This window comes from Phalangium opilio, unplaced genomic scaffold (assembly GCF_054372755.1).
Source record: "Phalangium opilio isolate 3A_F unplaced genomic scaffold, DU_Popi_V2 ptg000042l_1, whole genome shotgun sequence".
Classification (NCBI taxonomy): domain Eukaryota; kingdom Metazoa; phylum Arthropoda; class Arachnida; order Opiliones; family Phalangiidae; genus Phalangium; species Phalangium opilio.
Window position 1 is genome coordinate 10,087,129 of NW_028324166.1, and position 27,238 is coordinate 10,114,366.

Genomic DNA, 27,238 nt, shown 5'->3' on the forward strand with positions numbered 1-27,238 from the left:
AAACAAAATTAACGACAAGACACCAGTTTTATCTTTGTTGAACTGGCCATATATTTTAAGGACATAAGTTTAAGTACTTGTCCATAAGTAGTTCAGCATCAAAGCGTCTTCAGTCCACGTCTTCATCAGAGTCTTCACTAGGCCTGTGCGAGTCCAGTTTTTTGGGCTTCGAGTCGAGTCTCGAGTCCTAAAAAAGCTCTTATAGAATCTCGAGTCGAGTCTTTTAACTGGTATCGAGTCCTCGAGTCCTAAAGTCAGCTTCAAAACTACGTCTCAAGCCCAGTGTCGAGTCCTGATAAATTATATCAAGTCAATTGCTCAACTAGCAAAGTCGTGCGGGAGAAAGCAGTCACGGGAGATATTTCCCCCTGTTTGTGTGTGCCCGCCACGGGTGGAATTCACTTTTTAATAACCCATATAAAACCCTCGATTAAATGGGTCTAGAACGATTAAGTTGAAACAACAGCGCAGAAATGCATGGATATTAAAAACCTCCTCCATCAAGTCTACCTTTTCATTATCTCAGAAAATAGTACTATAGCCTTTATATCAGTATTTTTAATCATCTTACCTTATGAAATGCAACAACACTTTCACAGAATCAGGGAGCAGTAGAAAAGGAGACGTATTGTCTGGCAACCTTAATTTGTAACTCCCGCAAAGGTAGAATTTGAGTAAAGTGGGAGGAACTTGAATGCAAAGTTAGCGACAAACGGATTTACCGCAAACGCTCAATACGAACTGCCTTCTCGTGTGCATCTGATCGACTAAGGCAGTGAGTACACGAACCAACACGTGTGCATGGTTAATTTCGAAGATACTACTTTTCTACTCCTTGGCAGAGTCGAATATAATAAATGATAGGCAAAAACTTATTAAGGTTTTCAGCTTCATATTAGGTTTGTAATATCTCATTTTTTCGGAATTAAAAACATCGATCGAATAATAATTAAACTGTAGCTAATACGACTATATCGTGTAAAGTAAAGCTACGGCGTATTAGTTTCCCGCGTAAGTGTCCGAACTAAGGTTGCCCTTATTTCGTTTCGTGATCCATGATACGACGGTTTGAATAGCAAGTAGATAATTAGCATTGCCTGTAGTCACCATAGCGGATAAATTCAGAAGTTCATAGCATTATTTCTCAGTGTATGAATTTTAAAATGTACAACAAACTCTAGTTTTAGTTATAAATATTCAGCAATTTCATTACTGCATAGACTGAATCAAAAATTTAATGAACAAAAAGGTACAAAATATTTAAATAAATTCCTAGGAAAACTACTTAAAAACACTGTTTGAATCCAATGTAATCTTCTTCTTTTATTGGGTATTACCAGAAGTGAGATGAGACTAGAAATGAAGGGCTCTAGCATTGATAGCAGATCCTGGCACTAGTGAACAAATTTGAGGATTTTATGCCGCTTCCCACGCGCTAAAACTAGAGAGAAAAAAATTGGTCGAGTTCCAAAAACATTTCCTACCCCCTTCCCCTCAACCTAAAGCGGCGGAACACGGACCCGGCTCCTTGAATCTAGTTCGGCCGTCTACCACCGCGAGCGTCTCACGTTTTGGAGGGGAAATTCAGAAACCGCCACCAGAGGGCCAACCGTTCGTGTGTTATCAAGATTATTCACTTTCGCCGAGTGAAGAATTTGGTTAGCTCAGTACTTCTGGTCTCATCTCACTTCTGGTATTACTAGTCTTAAAAGCCACTTGAAAAAAATCACCCTTAAAGGGCTACTATTAGCGGTCTTGTAATTTTTGGTTTCTTTAAATTAAATGCGGAGTCTCTAATTTATTTTCAGATTTTTCAAACAATTCTTTCAATAAACCAATAAAAATATTCGCCTACTAGTGGTTTTTACCTTTTCTAGAGGCTCAAAAGTGTAGTCCTTCGTGATTGGTCAGAATATGCGAGCAACTTAGTAGAGCGTTTCATACTAATAACGCTGTGTCTAGTTGGCCATAAAACGGATAGAGACGCACACGGATACGTCCAGTGTAATACATTTACGTGAGCAAAGATCACTTCACTTTATACTTCATTGTATTCGAGTTTCCCTTTTCTGAGAAACCCTCACTGAGTTTGCATTTAGGTAAAGGTCACTTTACAGTTTTGATCTGTGAATAAATTCTAAGTCAATTCTACCCACGAACCATATAAGAACCAATGGAGTACTAGTATTGTACAATAAAAGGCATTATATGCATCCTTTGTGTTTGGTCACACAGTTTTTTTACTACGGCACTTCTTTAATAATTAATTTAATATTCCAGATGATTCTGTAAAATGGCTACAGGTGCGAAAATTCTAATCTTCTTAGCGAAAGTGAGTACAAATAAAAACAGTAGATATAACATAAATCAGGAAAATGCGTTTCTGGATACGTGAAGCGTCGTTTCTCTATAGCACTATAACGCATCTTCTTTTTCCCCTTGCCTTTCGCTGTGCTGGGGAGTATGACCTTTTGACATGACTATATAGAGATTGAACTTCATTGAAGCCCCGGTATGAAACACTTAGCTTTGAGATCAAGGCACGGAAATATCTCGTGATAGAGGACCATAGACAGCACAGCAACGTAATAGAAAGTTATTAGGTAACCATGATCCATGCAGCGGCAACCTGTGGGCTGAATCTTGATTCAAAGCAATGACAAGAACCATATTGAAATTAATCACGTTTTAGCTACCGGTTAGATGAGGAAACTAGACTAGAATCTTAGAGACAGTGAGATTATTTGTAGGCCATAAATTTCTTAAATCTACCTAAAAATAACAGACTTTAGAGACGATGATGGCTAAAGGGTAAAATCAGTTAAAATGTTCATAAATTAAAAATTTTAATTGTGTCTCTTATTCTCAAATATACCATTATAAGTAGGCCAGTTAGCATCAATTTTATTATCAATATGTTTCCTTAACTTTCTTTGAAAACTAACTACAATTTCGATTTCAATGCAGTTTATTCCGTTACTGACATATCAGGGAAAATCCTCAACGAAAGGCATTGATGCCTACGATGGTGTTATTGTGGATATCCTAAAGTCAATACGAAAACATTTAAAGTAAGTACTATTAAATTTGCTTATTTAAATTCTGTATGAATAAAAAAATATTTTACCCGAAAACACGTCACGGATTTTGTAAAGGAAAGATTGAATTAAAAACAAGTTGGGAAACCAAAATAAACCTCTCCGAGTCGAGACGAATTTACTTTCCAAACACAGGTCCACCATGGACGAACTAATACTGAAGGACGGATGGCAGATGGAGAAAGTTGAAAAATACTTGTTGATTCGCCTTCTAGCGGCAGATAGTAGCAAACCGGATAGTGGGGGAATCAACGTTCTAACGAGGGAAGCAGCTAACGTCTTATTTTGTCTAGATGGCGCTAGCGTTTTCCGGGATTAGACTCCGCATTTTCATAGCCCCCTCCATTTTGGAGCTGTAAGCTTTACATTGGTTGTTTTGTCGCTTAGTAATGGGGGCAGTAATGGGCTGCCATTGGTTGTTTTGTCGCTTAGTAATGGGGGCAGTAATGGGCTGCCATTGGTTCTTCAGTATTACTTCGTCCACGGGTCCACCAGCCAATGAGAAAACCGGAAGTACGTAGCTCAAATTGGCGGGATATCGCGAAGGCCATTTGTAAAGGTTTAATCGTTTAACATTTCCCTGTGTATTCTCATAAGTCTAATGAGGACCTAATATCTATCATTTAAGTGTGTAATTAACTTTCGGCTCACTCTGAACCGTTAACACCTCTTGTAAGAGGACACAAAATAAGGTCAATTCTAGTTTAAATCTAGGGTATCTTGTTTCATTGACACAATCGCTTCAACACTTACAGAGAGACGAAGTATTGAAATCCATATTGTGTAGTGAAATTAAAAGTTGCATTTACACTATATATAAATGTAGTAAAGCTGAATTAAAAAGTAAACACCAAATTTGAAATGTTAATATCAGAAGATGTTCTTGGAATATTGAGATGAAACAGAGCTTTATAGCTACAGAACTACTAAAAGAATCGTAATGCCGAAAAATATTTAAAATATTTCCATTTAATATTCTGCAAAAAGGAAATGTTATCGTTTTGTAAGAGATCTTATCATCCTACTCGCTTTATATTCACTTTGATATGCGTGTAGTGTTTCGATTCGGATGCAATCTTCATTACTCGTTCTATATAAACTCTCACTTGTGTTACTTCAAAGAAATAAGTTTATCTTAAATAATTAATTAAATATAAATGATATTAATTATTTTAATCGCCAGTAAATAATTAAAATTAATAATAGTTAAATCGTTTAAAATAAAGTTGTTCCTATTATCTTTCGAAACTTTGCTAATATTGACGTTTAAAGTGAAGGGTACCCCTCTTGCCCGCTTTTTTAAAATTTTGGGATATATATACGATTCGTTTCCATTACAATAATAGATAAAAACGCATTCGCGTGAACCGATGGTGGAAGCCCTGCCATTGGGAGGCTAGACGTTTCTCGTAACCCTATCCGATCGCCGCGTATATCTTGAAACCTAACGATGACGAAGGAAAAGAAGCCAGAATGGACTGACTGGCGTCCATGTGGAATGGACAAAGACCCGAAGATGGTGGTGCATAGAAGCTGGTGTCAAGGTGAAATTGACGAAGAACAGAACATGGCTGTGCTTGGAAGCTTGCAAGTACAGATGAGTGTCCATGTGGGATGGACAAAGACTAGCAGATTGTGGTCCTTAGAAGCCAGTTAGTAAAGACTGGTGTTGGTGGATGAATGGCCAAATTTCCGTGAACCGCGAACGCGTTTCGGAAATCGGGTATTTGTTTGCTCCTATACGCAAACTGCGAACGCAGTCACGTGGGGTCTGACAGACAGACAGACAGACACACACACACACACGTCCAGTGTAATACCTCTCCGTGACGTCATCGTCACTCGGAGAGGTAAAGATTACTGTCAAATTTAGTTGAGAGCGTAAAAGAAAAGCTTATTCTGTAATTGGAACGAGATAAGTAAATCGTTTCGTTGTGTTTAATGATCATTTTTTAATTATAATATTCCTTATGTCATAATTAAAAATTATAAAAAGGTCATATGAAATATCATTTACTGTTGACATGACTTGCATATTTATTCAGCACAGATTTTTTGATAATTATTCTCAGGAGGATTGTAGACTTTTTGACAATAAAAACCTAGAGTAAATCAGGTAACCATTTATAAGGCTCAAATTCTCCTAATCCAGTATGGTATACATTCTTCCTAGGAATTGACTCAAAGGTAACAATCAAAATCAAAGTGAAAAATGCCGTATATAGCTAAAATCTACAATTGAGCATCAATTTTTATACCGTTTATGTGATATCTAGTAGATTTTCTCCATTTAAAGGGACTCTAAAGAGGTCCGCGGACCGTTGGAAATATTTTTTGAAAACGTCGTTAATGACGTCACAATCCCGGGGGGGGGTGAGCAAAGCGAAAGTCTTTCCTTCTAGCAAACGCAGCGGGGGTCTCGGACTCTCGCGGGTCTGAACTGGGGGAACGCCGAAGCAGGGCGGATCACAACCAATCACAAGAGAGGGGAGGATGGGTCGGGTGAGTTTTTTTGAAAAAAGAAAATCAACGGTCCGCCGACCTCTTTACAGTCCCTTTAATGAAATTCATCTTCCAAATTCTCATTTCTCCCAATGAAATTTGACCCAAAAGTCAAATATACTCTTTTTATTAAAGAAAAATTTTTCTAAAAACGTTTTAACGAGTAACAGTAAATGAACTCGCGCCACAAAGGCCCACATTGCTCAAAAATTAGAGACTGATCTGTCAATTCCGGCGCTAGAGGAAAGATACTTTCAAATTTACATAAACTTTACAAAAAAAATTAAATATTGTTTTCTGACGTGGTTTGCTATTATTCTTGCAAACAAGATGGTCTAGCCCTTAATTAAGCCACATCGTTTACGTACTCTCGCTATCCCTACTACAATAAATATACTTCTAGTGAAATATCCCCTAATATACCGGTCAGAGGGAATAATTTTTCAATGGCTGTTTGGCAAAAAGAATCAAATATCGCCAACGCCCGTTGCTAAATTACAAATACTACTACTACTACCACTACTACTCAGGTAAAACTATTAATCCCATCGATACCTTGTAGCTAAGAAGAAACTAAAAAAATTTCTGAAGCGCGTTTCTAGAATTCTCGCCCGCTCGGGCTTTCTTTTAAAATTCTTCTCGATTTGAGGAGAAATACACGTAAATTCTAATAATAAACACCATTCTATATATAACGTCGGTATTTACTTGCTTTTACTTCTTAAAAATCTCCCTCCATTTCTTTGAATTTTGAAATCGGGGATCGGGATGATTGATGGCATAAAACCCTTATTGTCCACGGGTGACCGGAATTTTAAAGGGAGTATTAAACCTTCCATTTAAATTAAGGCAATACTAAAATCCTCTCTCTCTAGCTTTAAATATATCGAGGAAACGTAACCCACAATTCACAAAGCTCAACCTTACCTGTACAATTAAATTCAAGGCTTAAACATACCATGGAAGAAGAAGGGTTTGGAAGGGTCCTATAGTGTTAAAGAGAGCGCGTTGAAAAATCGTAACTTCCCCCCTTTTCATTTCCTCCTTCCCGAGTTTATCACCAACGTTGAAAGCTTCCGCGCAGGCGCGCTGTAGCAGAGGCGGTAGAGAGCGGATCTAAACAGTGTATCCCTCTCTCTGCTTGCGCGCCAATATTGCGCAGAGCAGTAATCGCGTTACAGCTAGTGCCGATAGGAGAGGAGAGTTTTCCCACGTGACCCTACATTTCGCGTAGCCGTCTGCCTATTCACCTCACCATTCCATACCCTTCTTCTTCCATGAACATACTATTATAATCCCCATCCTTTTAAAATACACGAACGAAAAATATCACCTGACCACAATACACCACTTCGGCATTCTGTTGTGCGCATGCCCGATGCCCCGCGCTCGAAGCGCCTCAAGGGGAAAGACTGGAAACTGCTCTTTGTTACCCCTACTAGCAAAAGCGCAACCCCACGCGCTTTTTTCCCTGCCCATCTTAATAAGTACTAGTTCGCAGTAGCCCGATGTGGCGCCCTAGGTAATGTCAAAGTGGTGTATTCTCTCACGTTCACTCTCCCTCCCTTCAATGACGAACGAAAAATTTTATACTGCCAAAGGCATAAAATAACCATTTCTTCGGTTAGCTCTGAGTCTCTGACCACATTCGAATCCAAATAATAATAATAATAATAATCTAGGCTTTGTCTATGAAGGGATGTCCACACTAAGCCGGTGGCTTGTTTACAGGTGGGTCCCTATACATTGCATAGAGGGGTGGTGGCTAGCCCCTATGCCACAGCTAACCTACAGCGCCCTATACTAACTATTACCGTTAACCACTGCAAGTTTTGATGGAAAGGAGAAACCGGGTTAGACCGCGGAGGAAAACTCCTTTAACAAGCGAGGAGAGAACTTGCAAACTCTACGCAGAAGGATTTGTTCCCAGATTTTCACCCGGTGCCACAGTCCGGGATCGAACCCGGGATCCTCTTGCTGCGAGGCGAAAGCGCTAACCACGACCACCACCACTCCCACAGGCTCGCGGGACAAACTAATAGCCTCATCGTATATATACGATGTGGCTAGAAACAGCGTCTTCCTTACTCATTCCGTCTTATCTTTAAGTTAAAAAAATCAGTTTCCTCAAATATTTTAAAGCATAATTGATTGTAGTTCTGTCTTTGTCCATTTTTAGCCACATCGTATATATAGGATGAGGCTATTAGTTTGTCCCGCGAGCCTGTGGTGGGAGTGGTGGTGGTTTTTTGCGATTTGGAATGTGGTCAGAGTTACCCAAAGAAATGGTTATGTCAGAGCTAACCGAAGAAATGGTTATTCTATGCCTTTGGCAGTATAAAATTTTTCGTTCGTCATTGAAGGGAGAGTGAATGTGAGAGAATTGTGGTGAGGTGATATTTTTCGTTCGTGTATTTTAAAAGGATGGGGATTATAATAGTAAGTTTAAGCATTGCATTTAATTGTACAGGTAAGGTTAAGCGTTGTGAATTGTGGTTTACGTTTGCTCGATATGTTTAAAGTTAGAGAGAGAGGATTTTAGTATTGCCTTAATTTAAATTGGAGGTTTAATACTCCCTTTAAAATTCCTGCCACCCGTCAACAATAAGGGTTTCACGCTTTTCATCTAACTCCCCAGAATTCAAAGAAATTGAGGGGAATTTTTAAAAGCAAAAGGAACTATATACCGACGATTTATTGTGCTGAGTTAGCTCTAAGAGAGAGATGAATGGGGTGGATGTAGAACCGGTCCGAGCGGGCGAGAATTCTAGAAGCGCGCTTTGGAAATTTTTGGGTTTCTTCTTAGCTACAAGGTATCGATGGGACTAATAGTTTTACCTGAGTAGAAGTGGTAGTAGTAGTAGTATTAGTAATTTAGTAACGGACATTGGCGATATTTGATTCTCTTTGCCAAGCAGCCATTGAAAAATTATTCCCTCTGACCGGTATATTAGGAGATATTTCACTAGAAGTATATTTATTGTAGTAGGGATAGCTAGAGTACGTAAACGATGTGGCTTAATTATGGGCTAGACCATCTTGTTACCTCTCTGAGTGACGGTGTGATGATGAGGTCCGTCACCGCGTTCGCAGTTGGCAAATCGGAGCAAACGTGCTAGAAGAAAGCAGTTTTTGGTTTCTACTCTCATCGTTAGGATTTAGTAGCACGCGGCGATCAGCTAGGGTTACGAGAAACGTCTAGAAACCCAATGGCAGGGCTTCCACCAAAGGTTAACGCAATTGCGGGTTTTCTTATCATTTATTGTGAATCAATCGCCTTATACACCCTTAATTTCCAAAAATTGAATTCAAACGTCAAAAATAGCAATGTTAAAAATGGTTTTAGAAATAAAGTTTCTTAAAACGATTTAACTAGAATTAAGGTAAATTAATGATGATTAAAATAATTAAAATAATTAATATCAATTATATTTATTTAATTGTTTAAGAAAAACCTCTTAATTGCGTCTCGACTCGAAGAGGTTTAGTTTGGTTTCCCATCTTGTTTACTTTCATATTCGTAAAAACGTTTCAAGAAGGTCACTTTTAATTTTAACTTGGAACTTTAAAAATAGCGTATGGATTGATTCAGACAAAATATAACGTCGTAAGAGTTTAGCATTTCGGCATGAGTAAAATTCACTTGCTGATACGGATACGTCCAGTGTAATACCTTTACGTGCACAAAAAGACCACTACACTTTGCACTTCATTCTATTCGAGTTTCCCTTTTCTGGGGAACCCTCAATTGGTTTGCATTTAGGTATAGGTCACATTAGTTTTTATTTGTAGAAACAGGCTATTTAAACCAATCTAAATGTATATTTAGGGTTTTAAAACCCTGTTTTGTTATGTTACATGTACATATAAATTTTTATTTTTATTTTTCAGCGTTACACTTGTCACTACTACCAAAGTGAGTTTTACTTTTTAGTATTTCGTCAATATCATACCTAGACTTTACGTCCGTAGGAAAATTGTACTTTCGCGGCGTTTATAAAATTTCTCCTGGAAGAAACCAGCCAAAAATGCGCAGATATAGCAATATTTTTAACTGCCTGAATTTTATACAAAGATATTTGAATTCTAAACTTCACCTCAGACCACCTAAACCCATGGGCAGGCAACTGAATAGGGAACTAGGTTTTTTTAGAGCAACGACTGACCCTAGCGCTGTGGCGGCGGATGTTGGAAGTTTTTCACCAAACCCTAGTAAAATTCGCGCCGTTTTGTTTTTTGAGGAGTAGAGGTCTCCAGTCACCAATATGGGGAGAACATCTGACTATATTATAAAAGTGAGTTGAATTTTCTTCTTTATTTATTTCAGCCTCTCTTTCATTAAAGATTTATAAACGAGCTGTGAAGTTAGTTCTTGTAAATATCACTCTGGTATAAGGTTTGTTTAACATTATGCCTTGGCTAAAAAATATCCCGATGTTCCCAACTACTATAGACGAATTTTTCTTTACGGGACATTTGGCGATAAATTGCGGTCGGTAGACGCGTGAGGGCGCGTGATACGCATTGCCATTTGTTAACGCGGGTTTAACTTGATTTTTGCCTGTCCATGGGTTATGTTGTCCTAGACTTCAGACTCTAGCATGTGTCTTGGCCACTCCCGGGAGAATCTAGCCAAAAATTGCTATTTCGCACATTTTTATTAACTGCCTGGATTTTACCAGAAGTTTGTGACTTCTTATCCTGGGAAAAATTGGACTCTAACCATATCCGGAACCATCTCTGTTAGCCAACTTCTTATTAGTTCCGATCACCGCGCCACCTACGGCGTTTCCCTCATTTTGAGCTGGCAGGCTGATTTGCGCGTCAGCAGCGGGCAAGTAACGAAACTTTAAGGTGTGTTCTGTGGTTTGAGGTAACGAATCAGAAATGGTGACAAGAAAAGCTGTTAATAGAGTTTGCTAGAAATTCCGGTCAAACTAGTGTGGGGTCCTAGGCCCACGGATTGTAATGGATTTTCATAGAGTTCTAGCCAGACGGCTTTTCAACGATTGGCGCTGAAGAAGTTTTGAACACGCCCCACAGTTTGAGTGCCTTAGCCTCTCGGCGTGGGATTTTTTTCAGTAGATTAGATAGTTTTCCTAGTGGGGAGGAAACTTTCGACCCTCTTTTACGATTGCCATAGGCAATTTTGACTAGCAGGGATGGATACTATAAAAAGCCTTAGTGTTCAATACTTCCCAGGATAAGAAGTCATTAACTTCTGATTTTACCCAAAGATATTTGAATTCTAAACTTCACACTCTGGCATGTATCTTAATCACTGTCTTCACAGACAGTAATGGGATTTTAACAGATGGAGATCACTCACTCATTTTGAGCTCTTTTTTATTTATTAACATGGTTTGTGTGTTAAATATTACAGTTCGAAGACCCATGGGTTTTCAAACCATATCCGCACGCTACTTCATATAAGTGGTCAAAGTACTATCACTTTACGTCCGACGTGTATTACGCTAAAGCAATACTGATTTCGAAGATACCTCAGACGCAGCTTGGAAATCCCGTTACTAATATTGCAACCATACCTCTATGGGTGAGAAATCGTTCAAATAAGATTTTCGGAATATATTTTAAAGTCTAGGGACAAAAAAGGTTTACCGCTTTCATCTCTACCGAATTGATGCTTTGCATATTTGTAGTAAACACGGTTCAAACGGGAACATCTTTATGGCATGAACGAAATAGTGAAAAATCCAGGACTTAACAGCCGTACCTTTGTACGTAAAAACCGAGACATCCACTAGTTGTGACAACAAGGGATTGGAATGATACGCGAATTGGATGGAAGTTTGAGAGAGAAAAATAAATTGGGGACAAATTAAGCTGTAATATCCGATTTTGCAAACGCCAACTGCGGGTGCACAAATAAAGTATAATATTTGAAATTTTGAAGCCTATATGGCGTAAAACGTATCTCCGGCTCACGTTTCTTAAAATTATTGGAATTTGGTCGTTATTTAAGTAAAATGGTTAAGCACTGTGTGTTGCCAAACTGTAATAGTGATAGCCAGTATTTACATCTTACCTCATTTCTCCCTGTTTACATAAACCTCATTCTCTATTTCATGTATACCGCCTTAGATAGCCACCCTCTCACGTGACCTTTAATCCCGTCCCTAAAATGACGTAGTTCAGCAAGCGCGATCTTGTCTCAACAGGGGGAAATATTAGTCGCTTGTTACACACAATGGACGGGTTTTTTCGTTAAAGGCATGTCCTGAATTGGATTGTTCACTATTCTGTTCATATTTAAGGTTACGATAAAACCTTTCATTACACTTATTGTTATTTAGTTTTTAGGACTGCTGTTCATATGTATTGTGATTCTCGCCGCTCTCACCAAATTGTTTGAAAGGTCAAAAAAGTTTGGATCATTCGTATGGATGTACTTGGCTCCTGTGTTTCAAAAATGTAACTTTTTACCAAAGATTCGCCGTAAATAGTTGTAACTGATTCTTTATCTCCCGCAGGTTGGAATGAAGAAATTAACCACAGAATATCAGAGCATTTACTGAATATTTGGTTTGCTGCGTTAATAGTGACGAACACAGTTTTGTTGGCATACATCACTGCTGATGCCCTGATCGGTCAGACATTGATCATTAACCATTTACACGACCTACTCCGTGTTAAAAACCTTAAATTCTACGCTACTTTTCAATCTTATCCTTTGCACAGCGTCATCGAGGTAAGTTAACCGTGAAACAAGCGTAACCAGAGCCAATATAGATTGATGCAGAAAGAAATGACCATAACATCATACAGTATTATGCTTAATGACAACCATATTAGCCAACTCAATGCCTTTGCACGTAATAAAACCCAAAACGGAAACAATTTTTCAGATCGGCTTTAATCTGTTTTACATATAAAAGGTTAAATTTTCGAAAAACTGGCAATTTGCAAAATTTACCAATAATGAAATCTCGACAAAACTGAGAGACAATATCGTGTGGAATTGTTTCAATGGATGTACTTCTTCGTCCATGTAGGGCGGATGACGTATTAAAAGGCTCTCGAGGGGTGTTAATAATAGCATTCGCATATTTCACTTCACCAGAAATTCATAATTAATAGTTAAAATTTACAATAAAGTTACTAAATTTCCAAATAGTCGGGAGTTTGACGTTGCATAAATATTTAGATAACACCAACACTGACTTATAGGCTTATAGTAGATAGACTTAGAAACTAAAATACTTCAAATTTTTTCCATATTTTAAAACAAGTATGATAATTATTTTTATTACGGGTGTAGAATTAGTCCTACTTCAAAAATCAAGCGCAGTACTTATTCAACGGTGGTCGCCCGTTTCCGCACAGTTTTATATTTTACACCTTGAAAACCTATAGCCCATTCTTCACAATTTTTCATATCTCATTTCCGCACAGTTTGCAAATAAAACATTTTTATTTTCTTGTTGATTACATTTTAAAAACGTTATACTTATGATGCTGGCCCATTGGACCGAATATAGCGAAAATGTGAGGTTTTATCATCAACAAAGTTTTCGATGCTATTTAACGATAGATTTAATTTTAATGCAGATTTTAGAAACGGAATCAACAATGCTTCTTTTACTTCTAGTTTTTAACAAAAACACGCTTGGTTTAATGCTTACGTCTATCAATACAATTTTCTAAATCGATAGTGATATTGCAATGGTCAAATCTCAAGTATAATTGCTTGCCTCTATTGTAGCATAACCTAACGGAACCGAACCTAACCTAACCCTAACCGAACCTAACCTAATCAAAAAGAAAATAAAAATGTTCTATTTCCAAACTGTACGGAAATAGGCTATGGTAAAAAATGGTGCACTAAAATTACAATGTAAAAATTGTGCGCAAATGCGCCATAAAAGTGTGCGGAATTGGGCTATGATTCTCGAAAATTGTGCGGAAATGGGCATTCTAGTATTCGAGTATTTGAGTTCAACATCACCATAATAATTCCTACTACGATTTGACGATATATCTGCCACTTATTCGAGGATCCCCATTTCCCCACAATTTTCGAGAATCATAGCCCAGTTGCGCACAATTTTCGAGAATCTTAGCCCAATTGCGCACAATTTTTATGGACCATTTTCGCACAGTTTCTACATTGAAATTTTAGTTCACCATTTTTAAAATTACCTATTTCCGCACAGTTTGCAAATAAAACATTTTTATTATCTTGTTGATTAGACTAGGTAAATCTATGCTACAATAGAGGCTTGGTCTTAAACTTGTGACTTGACCATTGCAATACCACTGTCAATGTAGAAAAGTGTATATATAGACATTTTTAAAAAATAAAAGTAAAAGATGCATTTTTAATTCCGTTTGTAAAATTTCCATAAAAATATATCTATCGTTAAATAGCATGGAAAAATTCATGATCATAAAACATCACATATTGGCAGAAGTCCATAATATTGGCAATATTCGGTCCAACGGGATTCTGTCTAATGGGCCAGCAGCATAAGTTTCAGGGTTTTAAAATGTGATCAACAAGAAAATGAAAATTATTTACTTGCAAACTGTGCGGAAATGAGGTATGAAAAATTGTGTGCGAAAAATAGAGCTGTGCAGAAACGGGCGAACACCCACTTATTTTAGAGTTTTGTTATTTATTAAGTTTTTTTCTAGTAATTTAAGAACAGATAAATAAATATATCTTTTTTAAAGTCTATACCTGGAATTGAAGGAAACAAAATCCGGAAAAGACGTCATGATACAAAACCTAAGAGCATGATGAAATTTCTATCGAATGTGGAGAGAGGGCAAGATGTGTTTGTTGTCTGGGATGACGAAGTAAATGTCGTCGATAAGTACTGCAAAAATCGTCTGAAAGAGAACAATGAACAGCCCATTTTTTACATGTCACCATTTCCCTTGACGGAACTTTCTTGCGCATTTATAATGAAGCAAAATCACTCCATCGACAAAGACACCCTTGAAGGCATTAACAGAATGTAAGATCACTTCATATATTTCATCTAAAATGTAGCAAATACCTTCCCCGGGTAAAATGTATTCTTCCCTCGCATTAGTTAGGCCTAAAAGCATTAAACACAGACAAGAATAGAACGGAAATACGGCACGTTGTTCTTTTAGGTCAGCGCTTGTTGAGCTGATATCGTTCTAGCGAAGCTTTCGCGCTTTAGCAAAGACGTTTCTATCTAAAGCGAGCATTTTCACGCATCTCGCGTCTATAAAAATGAGCCTTAAGGTAAGGCTGTAAAATACTGTTGCTGACTAATTCGAAGGTTGCAACAGAAAGGTCATCGACTAAATTGTTCATAACTGCATACCTTTTGACAACCGCAAATAGATTTAACTAATTGATTTGAACAAGGTGTTTTAGCTACGCGGGTTCTATGTTACAAATAGCTATGTTCGATCACGTTTCGTCTGTGTAGGGTGTATGCGAGCCTAAAATAATAGAGAGTGCGCTAGATTTCAAGGATACTTCACCCAAGGATCATTTAAAATGTCTAAAGCTAGATTCCCACTCGACCGAAAAAAACCGACGGAAATCACGAAGCCAACGGTAGAAATTTTAACTTACGCCGGCGTCCGGCGGTAGACCGTTCACACTACGACAGAATTTTCAGTTTGGCGGTAGATCTTTTTGGGTCACGTGACAAATTTGAGTTGTTTCTACAGCATCTATTTCACACTCTTAATTGCTATCTTTGTCCCATTGTCGCTTGGATCGTACAAGAAGGGATATTTTCAAACCTCCTAAGTAAAGTCTTCCTTATTAACATCTTATCTCTTTTTACTCTCGTTAATTTAATTTTTCTTTCATGGTGGTATGTTTCCGATAAGCCTTGGTCAACCACAAAAAATGGCGGCTATCAATCGATCTCGCGTATGCGTGCGCTCTTGAAATTTATGACGTTTTCATTGGGATAATTTCATTGGCTGAGACCCCGGCGTAACGCCGAACACGACCGAAAAAATAGAACACAACTTACGCCCGACTGAACGGAAATTCCGTCGGGCTCGGCGTAAAGATTTTTCGGTCAAACCCCTTTCTGCCGGGTTTCCGTCGTGTTTTCCGTCGAGTGGGAATCTAGCTTAAGGATAAAACGCACACACAGATCTCTATAGTAAGGTAATGTTCTCTAGTTGTTCCGAAATTTTAAACCCTCCCTCTCTTCTTGTTGTGTTGACCGGGTTAAATAAGTGTATTTAAGTGCCGAGTGAAAACACAATGTAATATTTAAAACTGTTTATTAACATTAGTTAATTGTCATAATTATTATTAAAAGTGATACTTGAAACTGACTACGGTATTATACAACTGCGGACTGATGCCCGTTACTCTATACAACGGACTTTATATACATCATATAAAAAACATTAGGTCTATTAAGTTAAATAGCATTAACACATAAAAAACTATTAGTCTATTTTCTAGTGGGTTTTTTACATCCGCGTCACATTCGTAACACTATCCCTTTTTTAAAGACCTAGTCTTTCTGGTATCTTAATCTTCCTTCCTGACGTGCGTCTTGTGGTAACGATTTTCTCGACCGTTGGTCCTGGTGCTGTGATCGGTTGATTTGTCAGGTGTTCGTTATGCTGCGACTGCTGATTGGCTGGTTGGCTGGTTGTGATTCAGAGTCAGTTCTCCGGTGGTTGTTGACTTCCGGTAGTGGGTTTTCCATCCTCTTAAGATCTTGAGTAGGTTCGGATATGTCAGTGAAGGATGATACGAAAGGTTTGAAGTTGGTTCCGCTTGTCAGTTCGGGAACCGCTGGCTCGGTGATTGTACTGACGTCCTCGTTATCAATGCGGGCCTTTATTTGATCTAGATGTTTACGATGTACTCCATTCTCAGCTTCGACTTGGTACATCATGTTGCCTAAGTTCTCCAGTACTTTCGCCGGTATCCATTTTCTAAGTTTGGGTTGATTATCGTTTGCCACATAAACTAGATCTCCTATCTTGAATTGTGGACGTGCTGTTCTTGGTCGCCGATTGTCGATGTTGTCGTTCTGGATCTGGATTGGTTTTTGACTCGATATGTTTCTTGGGTGGAACATGTTCAGTCGATTATTCAGGTTCCTCCCGAATAGCAATTCTGATGGTGAATTTCCAGATTTCGTGGGCGTGCTTCTATAGTTGAACAGTATGGTAGCCAATCGATGTTCTAAGGTTCCGTGTTTGTGACTTTCGAACCCACTGTTGAGTGCAGCGATCTCATCAGTCATCCCTCCGGATACCTTCTTTAGCGTCGTTTTGATCGTGCGTACACTTCTCTCGGCCTGGCCATTGGAACAAGGATGATATGGCGCGGTGGTCAGGTGTTTGATTCCGTTTACTGACATGAACTGGCCAAACTCTTCGCTTGTGAAGCAGGTTGCATTATCGGTAACCAGAGTTCTCATGATTCCGAATCGGGCAATTGTTTCTCTGAGAGCTGATATTGTAGCTTCCGAAGATGGTGTTCTTCTCACGAAAACCTCAATCCATTTGGTATGTGCGTCAACGATAATGAGCAGATATCTTCCTTCTATGGGACCAGCATAGTCTAAGTGAACTCGTTCCCATGGACCGTTGGTGAGAGGCCATGGGTTGTGAACTTTAGGCGGCGCTGACGCAGTTTCTTGACAAATACTGCATGCTTTTGATGCGTTTTCTATTTGTTCGTCGATTCTTGGCCACCAAATTGCAGCTCGTGCTTTGGACTTCATCCGCACGATACCATCATGCGTGTTGTGTAATTCTCGTAGTAGAATTTGCTGTAGACTGTTCGGAACGACGACTCGTGAGTTCATGAGAATGACGTCGTGCGAAATGGATAAGTCTTCCCGTCTGTTGAAATATGGAGTGATCTCGGGTCTGATTTTCGATTTCGGAGGCCATCCTTCTTGTAGATGTTTCAGCACGGTTTGTAGTACTGGATCCTGTTTCGTGGCTTCAACCATTGCGCTTGTAGAAACGGGTCCTTTGTCCATCGTCTTCATCAATAAGACGTATTCCTGAGGTTCAGGATACTTGATGTCCGGAATTGGCAATGGCAATCGGCTTAAAGGATCGGCGTTTGAATTTGTGATTCCTTTCTTGTAGATGATCCGGTAATTGTGGGATGATAACAACAACGCCCATCGCTGTAGCCTTGATGCAGCCATCGGGGGAATCGGTTTCTTCTCGGAAAGAATGGATACCAATGGTTGATGGTCCGTTATGAGAGTAAAGGTTCGACCCAAAAGATAGTCTCGGAATTTAGACACGCCGTACACCAACGCTAATGCTTCCTTCTCGATTTGAGGGTAGTTTTTCTCGGCTGGGGCCAAACTTCTCGATGCGAACGCGATTGGTTTTTCCTTGCCGTCTACCAGGTGGGAGATGACGGCACCTATGACAACGGGAGACGCATCGCATGCCAGTAGGACTTCTTTGGTGGGATCGAAGTGTGCCAGGACGTTGGATTTCTTCAGTTCTAATTTCGCTGATCGCAAAGCTTCGTCCTGTGTTGCGGTCCAAACCCATGCCGTAGATTTCTTTAGTAATGCGTATAATGGTGCGAGGAGTGTTGCATTATTAGGGATAAACTTGGAATAGTAATTAAATAGTCCCAAGAATGATCGTAGTTCTTCGATGTTCTTCGGTGTTGGTGCATCCATTATGGCCTTGATTTTATTCTCTTGAGGGTGTAAACCGTGTTCGTCAAGACGATATCCGAGGAAATCCAAGGATGGTACTAGGAATCGGCATTTATCCCTCCGTAGGCGTAGACCGGCGTCTTCCAAAGTGGTCAACACGGCATCAAGCCGTTGTAGACATTCTTGTTTGGTTTTTCCTCCCAACAAGGTATCGTCTTGGAAAGGGTATGCGCCGTCGTGCTTAGCCAACAGGATCTCCATATGCTTCTGGAATATCGCTGACGCTGATGAAATCCCAAATGGTAATCGGTTGTATACGTAGAGACCTTTAGGAGTATTGATTACGACTAATTTCTTCGAATCATCGTCCAGCGTAAGTTGATTATATGCGTCGCGCATATCCAATCTTGCAAACACCTTGCAGCCTGCCATTTTGGCGAAAATATCCTCAGCTTTTGGCAAGAGGTAGATCTCCGTATCAATCATAAGGTTGGTGGTTATCTTATAGTCACCACAGATTCTGACTTGTCCGGATGGTTTCAATACAGGAACAATTGGTGTGGCCCAATTTGAGTGAGAAATAGGTTCGATGATCTTCAGCCGTTCTAGTCTGTCGAGCTCTTCGTTTACTTTCTCCTTGAGTGCGTAGGGTACGCTTCGGGCTTTGTAAAACTTCGGTATGATTCCAGGTTTGGTGTGCAGGTGGACTTTGACGTTTTTCAAACATCCCATGGTGTCGGAGAAAAGTTCGCTATGCTCTGCGAGGACTTCCGTCAAGGTGTCATTTCCGACGTGATTTGTTCCCAAGCTTTGGAATACGGGGTCCGTGATGCGTAGTGGCGAGTATATCCAGGATCGACCGCATATTGTAGGTCTGTGGTCGTTTGAGAGTAACAGCGGAAGTCTCATGGTTCGTTCAGAATATTCTACCTACTGTTTTGGTGCGTCAAACGGAAAACAAATAGCGATATGGCGCCACCTATCTTATTATCGCGAAAGCATAGACGAAAGAGAGATAGTTTTCGAAAGCATGCTGTATAGTTTTTTCCGAACTTTCAACGGTCGTAAGGACATTAAGTTCAAGATAAGATTCAAGAATGAGGTTAGTTCCTAAAAATCATAATTTAATTTAAATACTAGATTAAAACAATTATTCTTGATTAAAGCAAACATTCAGTTCAAGAATATATGAGGTGGGTTTACACTAATTTAGTTTAATACGAAGGCCTTGTTTGAGTACATCTGCTTGAGCAGACGAGAGCGACAAAACTTTCAAGAGCCCGGTCACGTGTTGACGCTTCAAAATATTGGCTCTCCGGTTTGCCGATTGTGCCCGTTTGGTACCGTTTGGAACATCTACCTTCGATATTTCCTTCTCTGCGTTTTATCCTAAATTAGACATTTTAAATAATCTTTGCTTCACCAGGAACGTAGCCAAAACCAGCGATATATATCAAGGATAACGACATAAAGCTAAAAATTCCAGTGTACCTGAGATACATATCAAAAGTGAAGTTAGAACATACCAGTGAATCAGGCATATATCTTAAGGATATATCAAGTAAAAAAATCCTATTTTATCAGGAATATACCAAGAACGAATTCAGGATACCATAAGAACGTTGAAACAAGGCAATGCTGGCGCCATGAAGTCATACTTTTCATAATATGAGGGAGGGGCCTATTTTTGGGAATATGGAAAATGGAGTCTCCTAGGTCTAGGAGTGTTGGTGTCGGTGTCAAGAAAAAAATTGTTAAAATCGTTAATGATGAACTGATATATTTAAAAAGAGTGGTTATAAAGAATCTATATTTTTCTATTAGAGAGCCTGATTTATCTGGGACAAAGTCAGTACAACGGATTTCCCAAACTTCGCCGTGTAACGCCAAGGCTTAAGGCCAGAGAAGCTGAATGTGATAATATCCACTTTAACTGATTTATAACCCACCGATGGCGCTAAAAAGGATTTTAAGGCGTTACCTAGGACGAAGGCGGTAACAGTTTTCGAAAGAAGTATGACTTCATGGTACCAGGGGACAAGTTACCATTCCACGTTCTTATGGTATCCTCAATTCGTTCTTGAATATACTTTGGTAAAGACAATAAAGTCTAAAATATCTTAATATACATTCTAAATAGTTTTAATATTTGCGTACCAAAATGAAAATATTCATTACAGGGGCAAAGTTAGTTTGAAAATGGGGCATTGGAAAATTTTGAGGGGGCATTTAGGGGCAAACCGAAATCTTATTTGAGGGGGCAGGATATATTTTTTGAGGGGGCATTGCCCTCTGGTGCCCCCCTCCGTGGGTACGGGCCTGTACTTCACACCCTATAGAGGACTGGTAAAGGGCCGATTTTGGGTCTTTGGTAAAATAATTATTAGTAGTTGGAAAACGTTTTCGATTTTTAACATAACCCAATGTTCAAATGAAATTGTGAATTGTATCAGGGATAGATTTAATTTTAGAAGTAGGAATGGAGAACAGAGTAAGGTGGGCGCTCGTCAAAGTCCCGAACCCCCTTCCTCGGGACAGAGGGGTATGAAAGAAGAGGCCGGTCATAGTAACAGAGCTAAAAAGGACGCCGTCCCCGTCAGCAACGTCATCAAAACGTAGTTTAAGTGATCCAATAAGATAATTTAAAATTTTCGTTACGTATTGGAGGGAGGGGCTCTATACTGGTCTATGAGTCGGACTGAAGTAAATAATAACCGTTCTCCATTCCTACTTCTAAAATTAAATCTACCCCTGATTTTATCTTAATAACTGTCAGGTGTAGAATAAAATTAAGCTTTCTACTCGAAGCTCATAATTTCAAAATTGATTTCCCCTCAGACCACCTCACCCATGGTCAGGCAAAGCCACGTAAAACCCGCGTTAACAAATGGCAATGCGTAGCACGCGCCCTTACGCGTCTACCGACCGCAATTTATCGTCAAATGTCCAGTAAAGAAAAATCCGTCTTTAATGGTTCGGGATATTTTTTAGCCAAGGCTTAATACTAAACAGACTTTATTAACAATACCAAAAACTAACTTGATAGATCGTTTTTGAATCTATAATTAGAGAGAAGCTAAATTAAATAATGAAATGCATCTCAATTTTAGAATTTAGTCAGATAATCTCCCCATATCGGTGACTGGAGACCTCTACTTCTAAAAAAACACAATAGCGCGAATTTTACTAGGGTGTGACGAAAAACTTCCAACATCCGCCGCTACAGCGCTAGTGTCAGGCGTTGCTCTAAGCGAACCTAGCTCCCTATTCAGTTGCCTGCCCATGAGTTAGGTGGTCTCAGATTTTTCACCCCTATGACATCTTATTACTGTCCACGATTTTCATCGTAATATATACGGAAAACAAGTTTTTAGGAAACGTGGCCAAGAAAAGACTCGCTGCCAGCTCATGATAGTAAGAATAAATATCGACACTTTACCCTGGTATATATTGACAACGCTCAAGTTTTGTCTTATAGCGTACCTAATCCACTGCCGTGTAGAATAGCAGAACGATGAAATCGCACATTTGTCGACATATCCTTACACTAACGACGGAAGGCCTGGTATTGTTATGTTTTAATTTGATAGACAACTGTATCGAGGCTGATTCATTGAAGAGTATATAAATTCGAAATAGCATCTTTATACGCCGGTTTTTTCTTTCTTTTGTTTTTGCTGGCGATATTCTGTTTTTTCTGTGGAATCAGGGTTATTGAAAAAATCTCGTAGTAATTTTGTTTCTAAGCTAGGCTGTAAATGCGCAGTGTGCATTATCATTTTTTAACAGTTACACCCAACCCATGTAGATAATACGAAATGCATTTTTCTGTTTGCAGAATCCGATTCGCTGCTTCTGCAAAGTTGTGCGATAAAGCTATTTATCTGCATTATTGGATTGCGAACTTGAGATGCACCTCATCAGAAACTGGCGTCGACCAATCAAAAAGCAATGCTGACTTAAGTAGTAATTTGATGACTGTTTTTGCAGTTAGTCTAATTCCAGCGATCTTAGTTTTAAGCTACGAATGGATCAAGTGGTGTTGCTGCTCTTCTATTTAAATTTGACCACGGAATCTGTACTCATGAATTTGATAAGCGGTTACAGAAATGAGCCGTCAAAATATTTTGTGGAAACTGAGCACTATTCTCCAGTCTAACTTTAATATCACAGCAGTAAATTAATTGCTTCTTGTTTTACAAATATAGTAGGTTCACGGATCACTTACTCTAGTGGCCCGTGTTTAATTTAGAGGAACAACTTGAGGTGGGATGGCTTAGCGTTTATCGATTTCACCTCGCAGCATATAATCAGTTTAACTCTATTAGTTAGTATAGGGCACGATAGAGGTGTGCGGTTAACCGTTTCAATCGAATAATTCGATCAAATTCCGAACCGAATAATTCGATCTGGTATTCGATAAACCCATTTTCACTATTCGATACGAATATCGAATACCGAACTGACTATTCAGTTAAAGTTCGACTATCATAAATTTAGGTCCTTGGCACTAGAGAGACCACCTTATTGAAAACAAAATATCATCCCGATTTCATTTGTCTCCCATCAAAAACGACCAGCAAGTGCCTAGGAAAATTTTAAGAAACACTTGGCCTCCAATGAGGAGAGGTATTTGAAATGCTTCTAAATGTTTTTCTCCTTGCTGTGTATTAACTATTCGCGAATATTAGGGTTACCACCAGATTAATCGCGAATAGTTAAGCCTAGTATTCGCGAGTATTATTGTGAACTATTCGCGAATACTAGGCTTATCTATTCCCGATTAATCGATTAGTAAAAAAATTACTAAGGCATAACTATTCGGTATTCGATTTGGAATAAACTATTCGATTCGGTATTTGATAATAAAATTTTTTAGCATTCGATAACCGGTTCGATACCCAAAAAATGGTATCCCTAGGGCACGAGCACCCATCTATAAATTGTATATAAGGACCATGCCATTAAACAAACCACAGGATTAAGCGCCACAAGACCAATCTTATATATTCAATAAAGCGCCACAACATCTAACATGTATTATGTCAACCATGATTTCATACTCGATTATTAATTATCACCGTATAAATCAAGGTAGCCATATTTTGAAAAAAGATTGACTACTCGTGATCTACTCATCCCAATTGCATTTAGTGAAAACCTTTCTACTATGAATCAGCCCCAAGGAATACGAAAATCGCATTTATAACCGTGAGAATGCATATTGTGAAAGTTGCTAACTTTGAACTTCCGGTTTCCGGTATTCGTTTGCAATGGACAACTGTGAAGTGGATAAAATGTGAAAGAGGAATACAAAAATAATATAACACACTTTATTTCAGGGCGCTATCTTGCATAGTGTTCGACATATCTTCAAATATGCGCGAAAACTGCAAAACGCAAAGACTTTATTTTTAACAGACTGTAAAAGTTGAGTAGTTAAGATATTTAAACAAAAATTATTAAATGTTAGCTTAGTTTAATAATCTCACTAAATGATCCATTTAAACACCTGTCTTCAAGAAAATTATAATTTTGTTTAAATGTTTTAAATTTAAGAATCACTTTGACTTGTATAAATAATGTAAATTCAAAAAGTAAATCGGTTTCCTTTTGTGTTTTAACCAACACACACCACTTATAAATATGATTATAGTTACGTGTAACTTGCCAATCAATGTCCCTATATTAACACAAATCCCTATCAATAATATGGTAAAAAACCATCCTTAAGAAATTAAGCATCACGTGCATGTCATACTTATTTCTAAGAGTTTGCATCTACTAAATAAAATAAAATATTTGTACAAAAACAAATCTATTAAAAATGCAGTTATCACCACCAAACAAAGATAAAGCATAATGTATTCATATAACCACAAGAAATATGATAAGTTATATTTTATTAAATGTTATCGGTCGTTTCCACGAGAGGCTGAGTAACTTAGCTATTAGAGGAGGGTCAATAACTTCCATTGCACCTATCGAGAGTTGAGTAATCTCTTATCTAAGATGGGAATTTTTCATCCTCAGTTCATATAGGGGAGCTAAGGAAAAACATTATACCCCTATAGCAACAATTGCTCCACTCAAATAGAAAAACCACCCGGTTATTTGACTTTGAACTTGAAATTAGACAGCAGTTTCATTTAGAGAGCTCTCAAGCCGACTATCAATACTCACCTGGCTTCTTTAATGGAATTGAGGGGTACTTAATTTTAACAGTTTTTGAGGTTTTATTTCTTATATTGATTAGTGACGGAAATTCTTTCAATGGATACACAAGCAAAAACCAGTAATGAATCTAAAAATGATGTTGATATTTTACGAAAAAGATTTTTCGACGATTTGGAACAAAATAATTCAAGTGAGTTTATATTTTATATGGGGAGTGTGATTGACGCCCTCCTGATTTTGACTTTCACTTTTACTCATTAATTTTACGCTTCCCTTGTTTGTATCTAAAAAATCTAACAATTCTTCAATACTCCTTGCTGTTATATTTTTAAAAATAAGATTAGGGAAATTATCATTCTAGTGGGATAAATGAGGTAAGATGGATTGGAAATTATTATGGGCGAACTGCGGCACCGTAACTCACCCAGTGTATCTCGCACACGCCTCTACTCATGGTGGGCGATTGTTAAGTGCTGCCGCGAAGCGTTATTTAATTGCATGAGATATAGCTTCTAACTTTAAGACAAAGGGGGCGTCATTTACGATTTCGTACTGTACGACGCTACCAAAACGATGAGGATGCTGGGAGGACTACGGTGATAAAGGTGGGGTACAGAGGACACGTTATGGGTATGGAGGTTTCCACTCCATCTGGTATATCAAGGTTACTTTAAATTAATTACAAAGCACTGTATAAAACTAGGCGCAAAATACTACTTTCTTTGCACTCTTTTTAAATACAAAGTCCTTGCTTAGACCGCCATCTATCGCAAACTAACAAATCAATCGTTACAAACAGACAGACAGATAAAGTTTGCGTGTTCCGTGTTCCTTATTATAGCTTTAGAGGATTATGAAGAAGTGGATTTGGCACGATTTCGTTGAGATGATAGTTACTGCGAACTGTTCTTAGCTCACCATCAAGGTGATATCGATAAAGCTTTGTACACGGTGAACGAGGCCTTCAAATGGAGGAAACAATTTGGTGTTAAAGGTGTATTTTTCAACTGTGCTTTAAACTTTTCGATTGACGAACTGATTTCTGAAATGATATTTTGATACTAAATTATTTCAGACATTACAGAAGAGTCGATACCATTGGAGTTAAGAAAACTGGGTATAATTACAATGGGAAATCAATATGATAAAAAAGGAAGTCCAATTAGTAATTATTTTTATATAAGTTAATTAAGCATAAGTAACACAAGAACAGTAGGTATGATATGTACTCATACCTGGTGGGTGAGAGAAAACCAACCAGTAAACCCCCTCCCCCTCGAAAGATCAACATGTTGTAGTTTAAGAGTTGCAAATCACCCGTTTTCACGCAAAACCCCCATTTGTAACATGGTGGGGAACCATCCTTGGAGAAGTGTCATACGTACTGTTACTAATGATTTAATTTCTTTTAACAAATAATAATTAATCTTCATTTTAACTTAAGTCAAGTTGACTTTGAGATTGTACCAGAGAGACTCAAAAATAGTTCCCGATGCAAAACGAGCTCTTGTATTTGCTGTTGAAAAATGTTTAAGCAACTCACCAACTAAGGCACTGACGTATTTATGCGACTGCGATGGAGCTGGCTTCTCCAATTACGTATGCATTAAATTATCTTTATCGCCTCTATAATTTCTTGGTTACAAATGAGAAATTCATTATTTCTTTAACAGGATTTAGTAATGGCCATGTTTACGTTTAGGCTTTTTGTAAAGTACTACCCATCGGCAATAGGTAATGACAGAAATCATTTATGGATCTAGAATTGTTCAACCAGAGTCTGAAACGTTTTTATTCTTTAAAAATTTGACAGAGAACGTGTTGCTTTATGCAATGCCAAAGTCATTTGACGGTAAAATTAATTGATCGGTTACAGTAATAACCTAGCATTGCATTTTTTTTTAATTTATTTGATTTTTTTTTTTTGAAGCCATCTGGTTTGTAATAAAACCTTTGATACCGAAATATCTTCGTCACAAGCTTGTTATTATATAAAAAAGGCTTCGTTTGCCCAAGCCTTAAAAACAAAACGATAAGAGTTTTTCCAGTTGACTGAAGCGTGGATATTATTTTTTTTCTATTGAGTTTTAAAGACAATCTCTATTTTACTACTCTTTAGAATTTAATTCAATCACCTGATTTTACTGCTAATGGATTAGTTTCCTATAAATTAATTGAAATAAAAAATTACTTATCTCAGATTTTTCAACAATTCTATTTTCCTGAAATGTTCTCTTTTCAAGGGAGAACGTAGTTTAATTTTCAAATAATACTCTCAAAAATAATGTATTATATGCGGTCTTTTTGAAAAAAGGGGGCTATTATCACCTTTCTTATATTTAATAAAGGGGTCCGTTTCTTTAAGCAGTGACAATTATTGCACTGTGTATATCCGTACTTGTGGGGAAGATTTGGTTGAGTTGCTGTTTAGTTGACAACATTATGAAAACTTGATGTGTTTAAAACCTTTTGAAATCAAAATTCCCGGTAATTAAAAAAGAAAGGGTCAATTTGATTAAAATTTACACGTTATCCCTCAAAATAATAGCTGCACGATATAATGTTTCAGGAAAATGGAATTGATGTTGAAAAATCTGAGATAAGTAATTTTTTATTTCAATTAATTTATAGGAAACTAATCCATTAGCAGTAAAATCAGGTGATTGAATTAAATTCTAAAGAGTAGTAAAATAGAGATTGTCTTTAAAACTCAATAGAAAAAAAATAATATCCACGCTTCAGTCAACTGGAAAAACTCTTATCGTTTTGTTTTTAAGGCTTGGGCAAACGAAGCCTTTTTTATATAATATCTGTTCCTTCAGCCTTAATTTGTAT

The 27,238-nt window shown here is 38.1% G+C and overlaps 2 protein-coding genes and 1 long non-coding RNA gene across 4 annotated transcripts; all 3 read left to right on the top strand.

Annotated features, from left to right (window-relative positions):
* The first annotated feature begins 11,830 nt into the window (after positions 1–11,830).
* Positions 11,831–24,071, top strand: LOC149679072 (uncharacterized). Of its 2 annotated transcripts, XR_016366205.1 has the most exons (5): positions 11,831–12,032; positions 12,092–12,309; positions 14,295–14,581; positions 22,065–23,320; positions 23,381–24,071. XR_016366205.1 is itself a non-coding variant. In XM_089836872.1 (4 exons), exons 1-4 carry the CDS (start codon positions 12,005–12,007, stop codon positions 22,285–22,287), a joined length of 756 nt encoding a protein of 251 aa, XP_089692998.1. In that variant the 5' UTR covers positions 11,831–12,004; the 3' UTR covers positions 22,288–24,071. The 2 variants fall into 2 exon arrangements, 1 of the variants encoding a protein (XP_089692998.1); XM_089836872.1 differs by having other exon boundaries at positions 22,065–24,071.
* LOC149679073 (uncharacterized) lies at positions 19,158–20,259 on the top strand. The gene is made up of 4 exons (XR_016366296.1): positions 19,158–19,328; positions 19,393–19,419; positions 19,481–19,735; positions 19,811–20,259. It is a non-coding gene; the product is annotated as an uncharacterized LOC149679073 (long non-coding RNA).
* Positions 24,072–24,333: 262 nt separating the features above from the next.
* On the top strand, positions 24,334–26,398 carry LOC149679074 (motile sperm domain-containing protein 2-like). Its single transcript, XM_089835979.1, has 7 exons — positions 24,334–24,593; positions 25,245–25,397; positions 25,479–25,568; positions 25,848–26,002; positions 26,077–26,137; positions 26,217–26,255; positions 26,334–26,398. The coding sequence occupies exons 3-7, from the start codon at positions 25,532–25,534 to the stop codon at positions 26,396–26,398; spliced, it is 357 nt and encodes a 118-aa protein (XP_089692105.1). The 5' UTR covers positions 24,334–24,593; positions 25,245–25,397; positions 25,479–25,531.
* Positions 26,399–27,238: the final 840 nt, after the last annotated feature.